The sequence below is a fragment of the Empidonax traillii genome, unplaced genomic scaffold, assembly GCF_003031625.1.
Source record: "Empidonax traillii isolate 1590-97213 ecotype Southwest subspecies unplaced genomic scaffold, ASM303162v1 scaffold1010:size210085, whole genome shotgun sequence".
NCBI lineage: Eukaryota > Metazoa > Chordata > Aves > Passeriformes > Tyrannidae > Empidonax > Empidonax traillii.
In genome coordinates, this window is record NW_020956203.1 from 34,574 (window position 1) to 45,235 (window position 10,662).

At 42.1% G+C, this 10,662-nt stretch overlaps 1 protein-coding gene across 1 annotated transcript in view; it reads right to left on the reverse strand.

Moving 5' to 3' along the window:
- Positions 1-2,090, reverse strand: part of LOC114068181 (E3 ubiquitin-protein ligase KCMF1-like) — a 26,102-nt gene extending 24,012 nt beyond the window's left edge. Inside the window, exon 1 of the mRNA XM_027904101.1 lies at positions 1,926-2,090. Coding sequence (XP_027759902.1) covers positions 1,926-1,956 — 31 coding nt within the window. The 5' untranslated portion in view covers positions 1,957-2,090. The remainder of the gene's footprint in view (positions 1-1,925) is intronic.
- Between the last annotated feature and the right edge of the window lie 8,572 nt (positions 2,091-10,662).

The window sequence follows — 10,662 nt, forward strand, 5'->3', positions numbered from 1 at the left end:
CACTTGTCTATAGCGGGAACACCTGCACGTGTGAGCCATCACCCCTCTGAAAGATGCAGCTGCTGTAGAGGATTCTATGATATTTGGAGTGGGTAAGATAACTTCATTTGTGACACCTGCGTGAGTAGGGTGTCGTATTCTCTTATTGTTCTCTTTCTCTCAGGTTCCTGTTTACTTGACCACTTTTGTAATAAATATTGAGTTTATTGTTGAGTTCTCAATCTCGGCATCCTTGTTACATTTTTTGGCGATGAGGATGGGATGCCAAACGTGAAAACACACCATTGTTAGGGAGGGATTTGTGTCTCTCCCTGGGCTGTTCCTTGGAACAGGGGCTTTGCGAGATTGTTTTTGTTTTTTTTTTCCTTGCCTCTTTCTCTCTTGCTTGTTAAGTGAAGCGAGACTTGCAGGGGGGAAGGATTCTCCCTGAAGGGCCGTGCCACTCCCAAAGAGTTAATCAGAACTCGCAGGCGGCGGTGGCAGAGGCTCTGCCTGTGAGACTGTTTTCCTACTTGCTAGGAGGGGGACGAGTCTCACCCCCTATGCTGGTCCTACGGGGATGCCCCACAAAGGGGGGGTTACTCTTGCCTGACGCAGTGGTTCCATGAGATTGCGTTGCATTTCTCTGAAAGGGGGGGAACAGGCTTGAGAGCTCAGCCATCACCCCATATTTCCCTGTTGGTTTTGTGTTAGCTGTGTTGCCTGTGCCTTCCCCTTCTCACCTCCCTTTTCTCCTGGTGAGGCAACCTTCCTAAGTGTAGGGGTGGAGTGTAGGAATAGATACATTTCCAAAAGAATTTGTATCTGCCTAGGTGATGGCTCTTTCTCAAAGGCAGTTTCAATGCTTTTCCCTCCCCACCCCCCCACCTGCCACAGCAAGAAAAGTTCTCAGCCTTGCTCTCTTGTATGCAGAGATAAAATGTTTGCAGACATGTACATGTACAAGGCCTCCTTGGGCCAGAGAGAGTGGGGGAGGAGAGAAGATACAAAAAGTCGAGGAGGAGGAGGGCCTTTGCCTTTTGCCCCTGGGGCCCAATGCATGCACCATCATAAAAAGTGGTCCTTGCATCTGAAATAAACCTTTTTTTTTTAATCCTTCCACTGCCTTGGCATTCTTGGTAAACATACCTGCGTAAGTTTACCTTACACTAATGTCAAACCTAAACCTCCCCTGGCGCAGCTTAAGACTGTGCCCTCTTGTCCTGCTAGTTGCCTGGGAGAAGAGACTAACCCCCACCTTGCTACAACCTCCTTTCATGTGGTTGTAGAGAGTGATTAGGTCTCCCCTGAGCCTCTTCTTCTCCAGCCTGAACAATCCCAGCTCCCTTAGCTACTCCTCATAGGACTTGTGCTCCAGACCCTTCACCAGCCTTGTTGCCCTTCTTAGGACATGCTCCAGTACCTCAACATCCTTCCTAAACTGAGGGAATGACTCAGAGAAGAGAAAACAGCAATTAAGAGGACTACTTCCTAGCCCTTGCCACTAGTCTTCCACATTCAGTACAGCCTACCACCCCTGCTGCATCCCTTGATGTAACTACAAAACAACATTTTCCCCAACCTCTCACTGCTATTTCTCTTCTTCACCATGGTGCTTTATGGTACAACATATTGGGAGAAGGAGGGGTGGGTGCATGTATTTTTGTGGCACCTTTTGAATTGGAAGTTAATTCACGAGCAACCTGTTTATCATATATCTATTTAATAGTCTGATAATTTACTGTGTGCAAAAACACTTAACCTAAAAGAATAAAGCATATTTCATATGCTGGAACCAAAGACAGAACAAGCTTTTTATCAAAAGGCAGGAACTTGTTATGATTTTCAGCATGCTATTTGGAGTGAAAAAATTCCCAAGTAGTGAAATAAAATACAAGTTTTTAACTACTGCAAACAGCTCTAATATAAATTAAATTACTACTTACCAAAATCTACTCTTGTTAGTATGCACTGCATTGGATGGTCAGTTGTATGTCTTGTTGTTGTTGCACCACTCTCATAACAAGTTGCACACAAATCATAATCGTAGCAAATTAAACACTTGTATCTGCGACCTCGAAAATTTCCTTTTAAACATGCATCACAGCTGACACCTGTGAACAAAGAAAATTGCTTGAAAACAATTATTTCACATTGGTTTAATGATACAGATTTGTTGCTATGGCCCCCAACAACGAAAGAAATTTAACCAAGAAGGTTTTATGGAGATTATGCACAATAAGACTAAATTTTAAGCATATTTATATCTTCAAAAAGCTGATAATCATCCAAAGTGAAAGTCAAACTCAAAGTAAAATAAAAAACCAGTCAAGCACTCAAAATGATAATTTTTTAGGATATAAATTCTTTTTAATCACTTTTTTCCACTATTTGAAAGCTTGGTTCAAAATACTCTCAAGATTAAAATAGTACAGTTTGTGAAAACAGTGATAAAGGGTTATCAAAATATAAAGCAATAATACAAGATTGTAGCTTTAGTTGCTTACTAGCTAATTTTTAGATAGAATTAGGATAGGGCCTTGCTTGCTTGTGCTAACTCACAGACAGGATATTTTATAATGAAGACTTTAGCAGGAACAGAAAACCTTAGGGTGTAGATAAGGGGCTTTGAAGCTCATGAGAAATAGACCTTGAAAGTTGATAAAGAGAAGCTCCTGGTGAAGATACCAGTTTTGAGTTAATTGGACAGTGCCAACTCAGCAGTTCTTAGCAAAGGTAGAAAGTTCAAGCTGAGGAAGACTTCTTACTTCATCCAAAAGACCCCCAAAAACCCCCCAAAAGAAAACCCCAAGGGGGCATTCCAAGGCGGAGTTATAGGAGTGGTGTATGTTAATGATTTCCCCTTCCACTTTTCTGGAATTTGCTGACACAGCTAATGCATATGTAACACAACTAATGTATATGTAACATTATATTGCATAAAAGGAGCTGAACAAAGGGAATGGGTGTGCGTGATTGGAGGAATCATCCCCCATGCACCCAGTGCTGTGAATAAACATACATGCTTCAATACTCTTTGCGAGTTTGGGGGTTTGTTTCCGCAAGTCACAGAAAAACAAAGAAAAAGTCCACAGCAGGCCATCCTGCAAGTCACAGAAAACCACACACCACCACCACCAAATAAACCACCCCTCCCTGGATTTTGTGTTTATTTTTATACTTTCTAATAGTTAAATTCTGAAGAATACCACAACCATTTTTCACAATATAAACATATCTGACAGTAGAAATTTAGGTCTTCTATTTTGAAGTACAGAACAACTTTGAATACTTAATATTACATTGCATCATCTCTTAACCTTCTTCCTTTTGAAAGTTTAATCTTTGCACTGTAAATCAATCAGTCACACTGCTTGGGTCAGGAAAAAGCTTCATTATCTTCTAAAGGGTTTTGCAATTTTCTTTGTGTCATTTCAGTTCTCTGCTGTTAATTTAGATAAGGGCAAAGGAAGCATCATCATCTTTTCATCTGTCAAGGCCCACAAAAACTTCCTTTGCTTGCAGTAGTAAATTAAAGACCTTCGTGATAATAACTAGTGTGTACAACATACGATATTTTGATCGAAGTCCTCTTTTAAGAACAATTTAAAAAAGCTTTTCTTAGTTCAGTGCAAATGCAGAAAATGTCTTAGAAACAGTTATTGGAAGAAAGCACCAACATTGACTCCAAGAGGATAAGTAGAGGAAGATCATCAAGATCTCAAAACTGCAAATATCCCAATGGTCATTTCCTACTTATAAACTTTATTATCAGATAAAAATCTAGTATTAACACAAGTCACCACTTCTACCTGTGATGTCAGGTTCAGAGAACAAAATTAAATTACATAGAATTCTCTCAACATCTCTCCAAGGTAGTATTTCTTCATATCATTCTAAAATACCATGTTTTCATTTTGATAACCTGACAGCAGGTGGCATAACATACTACTTTTATACTCTTTAATGTAACAGGAGAGAAAAGCATCAAGAAAAAAACCCTCATACAGTCAGCTCTGTTCTTTTTAACCCATACATTGTGTTAATTAAAATTTTAGGAATTTGCCTCTCTTCACCTTAAAGGCAAAAATATAACCCCCTCCCCCAAAACACTGAAAGATAACAGAATTACAAACTGAACTAAATGCATCCTTTGAGGAAAAACAAACACTCGTGAGGGGTTCAATTATAAGCAGGGAACAAAAAGAACAAATGAATAAAAAATTGTGAAAAGAATTCACCTTTGTCATGAAGTTCTGATTTACATGATGGGATGGTGACTTTTTAAAAGCTTTTAAAATTATTTCCTATTCAATGGAAACTGTTTTCCTGGACCTTCTTCAGGATGGCCTTATGGAAATGATCACAAAAGAGAAATAATCTGGCTTATTTTTAAATAAAGTTTTTGATGCATTTTGTTTTGAAAATACCAAGGAGATTTTTCAAGTTTTTCTACTGTCAATTGCCAATACACAATACTGATTAACAGGCCCAAATAATGACATTTATACCAGTGTACCCTCACCTCACCATCAGAATAACTGGGGCTACCAGGTTTAATTTAAAAAATTGTTGCTCATGGGTAAAAATATGATTGCTTTTTAATGCAACAATATTCCACTAAAGGGTAGTATTAAGCTAAAAGCCTAAAGATTTTTGACTCATTATACCTTTTAATGATCAAACCTCACTCCTAAAGCCATTTTCAACAGTATTCTCAGTAATATTAATCAGTTTCTACACATAAGCATTTTGAACTTATGGATGAATCAAGAGATGCATAACAGTCCCATGAATTAAAGAGGAAAAAAAAGGTTGTTTTACTAAACCACATTGGACTCACTATTCTGGAATGTCAAACACACTTTCTGCCTCTACCATGGCTAAAAATTTCAGACAAGTTATCATACAAGCATTTTATATGCAATATGCTTAATATTAACATATTAAATATATATAGTAGCATATTTATTCTCATATTTCCATTCAAATATAATTTATTCTTATGCTATAACATTTGGTTAATCCCTAATAAAAATAAACAGAAATGAGGAGTTAAGTATTCATCAAAGATGAACATCTAACATCTAGAAAAGGAGACCAGTGCTACATAATATTAGGGTTCAAATATCACCTCACACTGGGATTGATTTTTAAAATTACAAACAAAACTAAGGAGTGAAATCCAATAAGATAACCTGAATACCTAAAATGAAAAGCTGAGTAGCCTTAAATAAGCATAAATAACAACTTACTTTCTCTTTAAAGAGTAAAGACTTTTCCATTTGACTCCCCAATAATATTAGGAGCAGGTAAAAATAACATTGGAAAGTTCACATTACACTTACACAGGATACACAAGACTTCAGGCTTATGAAAAGACCTCAGGAATAGCATTTCAAGGCCATCAGCCTGAGATAAAATTTTAAATCACTTGCTTCCTTTGAGAGTATTATCCAAGACTGGCTCTATCCTGTGTCAGTACTTCACAAGAAAAGCACAGAAGTACTGACTTCCACTTAACTACTAGACAAAGTAGGAACAACATTTCGATGTAAATATAAAACAGTTAAAGAGAACATATCCACTGTAAATAAAGAAGCACTCTTGAAGATGTTAAGCCACAATTACTTCCAACTGAGAACATATACTCAAGAAAGATAACAGATTTTAATTAGAATAAGGTGCAAAGTAGAGAGTAATAACTCATCTCTTCACAATCAAATTAAAATACACAGTCTATGGTTGCCGAGACAAGCAGCTCCAATGACGGCATGATCTGCAGCAGAGTGCTCGTGCCCCTGTGCACAGGCGGGTTTCCTGAACCAGGGCTCATGCGACAGCAGCTGAAGAGACACAGGTTGGACCAGGAGCAATGGCAGCCAAGCCCACACACTTAGAAAAAGCTTCTAGGGAGTGCTAGTGATAAGGGCAGGCAAACAGGACATGGTGAGGCAGTTTGCATGGAATGGCGCTGTAACACTGCCAGCCTGACCAGGAAGCAATGGTTCTCCAAACACTGCACCTGCCACAACTGACACAGCTCCAATGGGAACACACTGATACCCAGGTGTCAGGCTGCAGGATGTGCCCTACTCTTATGCCAGGCAGCAGTAGTGAGCATGCCAGTGGGAGATGCACCAAGGTAGAAGAACTCCTCAGTTTAGTAGCAGAGCTCCAGCAGGAGGTGAGTAGGTTGAAGAGTATCAGGGAGTCTGAGATAGACTACTGGAATTGCACCCTATGTTCCCTGGGACAGGCCTATTAAGCAGACAGGACACATGATGCAGAGGATTCCCTATCCTCTCTCCACCTGGCAGAATGCAGTGATTTAAGGGATAGGTGGGAGTGGCCACAAATTCCTGCCTGGCACAGTAGGTATGTCTCCTCAACGACTACATCACCAAGCAATAGGAGGACAAACGGTGGAACCAAACAATGACAAGGACAATAGATCATCTAGGTTAGAGGTGTCACCAAGGTTGTCAGCCTATGAACTGTGTCAAAACCACTTCCATAAAGAAAAAACAGATGAGTTCTTGTCAGAAGAGACTCTCTTCTAAAGGGAACATAAAGTCAAATTTTTGAAGGAAAGTTTGTTGCCTTCCTGGGGCCCAGCTTAAAGATGTGGTAAGGAAACTAAGTACCCTTCTACAGCCCTCAGATTATTATCCATTATTGTTTTTTTATGTAGGCAGAGATGAAGTTGCAATAAGTCCAAGGACAATCAAAAGAGACTTCAAGGCCTTGGGACAACTGGTTGAAGCATCAGGAGCACAAGTAGTGTTCTCTATTTTTCCAGTTGCAGGGAAGGATGAGGGAAGAAACAGGAAGAGCCACCAGATCAATACCCAACTCCGAGACTGGTTTCACCAACACAACTCTGGGTTTTTTGATCATGGGTTGATCTACATGACACCAAGCTTGCTGGCAACAACACCTTTGTCAAAGAGGGAAACAGATCTTTATACAGGAGTTAAAAAGGGTCATCAAAATAGTTTTGTCCTGGTTCTGGCCAGGACAGGGTAAATTTTTGTAGCAGCCAGAAAGGGCACAGCCAGGACCCTTGAGTTATTCTATACCACCTCACATCACATGCAGGGGATGGATGGGGGTGGGTACCCTTCTGGTTTGGCTAGTGAGTGAACTGTGCGGTTGTGTGTCATCGGGTTCCACTTGGTGAGCACTTCCATGTGAATTGTTCACCTCTCTTGTAAACTCTGTCATTAGTACTGTTGTTGTTACTGTTCATTTTCTTATTTCATTGTGGTTTCTAGTAAATTGTTCTTATCTCAACCTATGATATTTACCTTTTGTGCCTCCAATTCTCCTCTCCAACCCATTGCCAGTTTTTGGAGGACTTCTCTCCTCCAATGGTTTGGAAGTTCACCCATGAACAACTACAGAACCCTGATAAAGTATCAGAATATTTGAAAGGAAAATGCTGTGTCAGTTCCAGAGAGGTGCCGAGTTATGCAATGTGCTGGGCCCTGGCTACTATTTATCGGATACTGCTCATCACTAGACAGCACCTTCAGGGGGAGGAGGAGGAAAGCAGACCAACAGGCACTGTGGCCTCTCAGACTGCAACTGAACCAGAGGAACAACCCATGCTGGTAGCAGTCACCCCTATACAGAGGAAAAAATCCAAGACAAAATCAGTTCCCTTAGTGAGGGATGAAGAGGAAGTAGGGCTCTCAGAACAGGAAGAAGAGGCAGGGCCAGAGATCCCACCAGATCCCTATCCACGGGTGAGCTGCGAGATATGTGAAAAGATTTCATCTGCCTGTCGGGTGAGTCCCTGGTGACCTGGCTGCTCCAATGCTTGGATATCGTGGCCCATGACATGAAACTAAAGGGCAGTGAAGCCAAGCATCTGAGAACCCTGTCCCAGGATGCGGATATTGACCAGGGGATTGGGAAAAGGATAGAAACTCTCAGTGTCTGGAGGTGATTCCTGTCAAGTATGAGAAAAAGGTATCTTTTCAAGGATGACCTAGTAGTGCACCTAGGCAAGTGGAACACCATGGAACAAGGTATGCAGTACCTGAGACAATGAGCTGTGCTGGAGGAACTCTATAAGGATTCAAATAATGAGCAGTCCCCTGTAGATCCAGATGAAGTTCAGCGTACACAATGAATGTGGCAGAAGTTTGTACAGACTGTGCCATCATCGTATGCCAATTCATTGGCAGTGATGCCACGGAAAGAAGGAGAACAAATGGTGGATGATTTGGTTGCCCAACTCCAGCAATTATGATGAAAGTCTCTCTTCCTCCCTACGAACCTGCTCCTCTGCTGTGGAAAGACTGTCCAAGGGCTTCCAACAATTTAAAGAGGAAATGTCCCATTGTCCTGCCAGTATGAACCAGAGTCTCTGCTATTGGGAGCAAGTGCCCCCCTGCTCGAGAGAGGGGACACCATGAGGTGTGGTTTAATCTGCATGACCACGGAGGGGACATGAGGAAGTGGGATGGAAAACTCACCTCTCCCTAGCAGCACGGGTATGTGAGTTGAGAGGAAGAAACTCTTCAAGGATAAATGCCACTCCAGTTTCCAGTGGCCAATTCTTCAGACAGAATAGGAGGGTTAATGTTACTTACAGTCCTCTTGAAGGGACCTCCAGGGCATATTTACAAGAAGTGAGCAATGAGTACTATGACCAGGACTCCAGCCTCCAGCCAGGAGGAGGAAAGGGACATTCGGATATTTTGGACTGTGTGGATCTGATAGGCTGGTGTCGTGGTCGAGGTGGGATGCAACACGGTTTCTGGATACCAACTCGCTCTATTGCAACAGTGTGTCTACCTTTATACAGTTCTGGGTGACACATGTATACACAGCATTGGTTTAGGGGCAGAATCCATCTCTATTTCTGGGGTGACAGGGGCCTCCCAACAGCTGACTGTACTGGAAGCTCAAGTGAGCCTGACCAGGAACGAATGGCAACAACACCCCATTGTGACTGGCCCAGAGGCCCTGTGCATCCTTGGCATAGATTACCTCAGGAGAGGGTATTTCAAGGACCCAAAAGGGCATTGTTGGGCTTTTGTGACATCTGCTGTGGAGACAGAAGAAATTAGACAACTGAATACCTTGCCTGGTTTCTCAGAGGACCCTTATGCTGTGGGACTGCTGAGGGTCAAAGAACAACAGGTACCAATCACTACCACAACAGTGCATTGTCGACAATACTGCATCAACTGTGACTCCATGACCCCCATCAATGAGATGATTCGTGAACTGGAGAGGCAGAGAGTGGTCAGCAAGACTTGCTCACTCTTTAATAGTCCTATATGGCCAGTGCGTAAGTCCAATGGAGAGTGGAGACTGACAGTAGACTATTGTGGCCTGAATGAAGCTTTAAACTAGATTTGAATAGGGAAAGGGATAAAATCAGGCTTGCTAGAGATAAGTCTAGGGGTAGCGTGCTAAGGATTGAGGGACAGTGTGCTAGCTTCCAATTCAAAAGGTGCCACAAAAATACACGCACCCACCCCTCCTTCTCCCAATATGTTGTACCATAAAGCACCATGGTGAAGAAGAGAAATAGCAGTGAGAGGTTGGGGAAAATGTTGTTTTGTAGTTACATCAAGGGATGCAGCAGGGGTGGTAGGCTGTACTGAATGTGGAAGACTAGTGGCAAGGGCTAGGAAGTAGTCCTCTTAATTACTGTTTTCTCTTCCCTGAGTAATTTCTATCACATCATATTTATAACACAAGTGTTGTAATTCAGGAGATTTTCCATAGCAAATCTCTGCATTAAAATATTGCTTATTTCTTCATATACCTGTTTTAAGCCTACAAGGCTCATGTTTTAATAAAAACTGTTTGTAGCAATTCTTGATAGGCTGGAGAGCTGGGCAGAGAGAAACATAATGAGGTTCAACAAGGGCAAGTGTAGGGTCCTGCACCTGGGGAGGAATAACCCCGAGTACCAGGACAGGTTGGAGGCTGACCTACTAGAAAGCAGCTCTGTGGAGAAGGACCCAGGAGTCTTGGCAGATGATAAGTTGACCATGAGCTGTCAGTGTGCCCTTGTAGCCAGGAGGGCCAATGGTATCCTGGGGTGCATTGGGATGAGTGTGGCTAGTAGGTTGAGGGAGGTAATCCTGCCCCTCTACTCAGCTCTAGTGAGGTCACATCTGGAGTATTGTGTCCAGTTCTGAGCTCCTCAGTACAAGAAAGACAAGGAGCTATTGAAGAGGGTCCAGCGGAGGCCACAAAGATTGTGAGGGGTCTGGAACATCTCTCTTATGAGGAGAGACTGCAGGAGCTGGGCCTGGTGAGTCTAGAGAAGAGAAGAGAAGACTGAGAAGAGATCTCATCAATGCATATAAATATCTCAAAGGCAGGTGCCAAGAGGATGGTGCCAGACTCTTTTCAGTGGTGCCCAGCGACAGGACAAGGAGTAATGGCCATAAACTAAAAACACCTCAACATGAGGAAGAACTTCTTTACATTGAGGGTGGCAGAGCGCTGGAGCAGGCTGCCCAGAGAGGTTGTGGAGTTTCCCTCTCTGGAGAGATTTAAAACCCACCTGGACACGTTCCTGTGTAACATTCTCTAAGTGGCCCTGCCTTGTCAGGGGATTGGATTAGATGGTCTCCACAGGTCTCTTCCAACCCTAACAATTCTGCGATTGTAGTGTAGATATTATTTTTAAAGTTTTTCAGTTTTTAG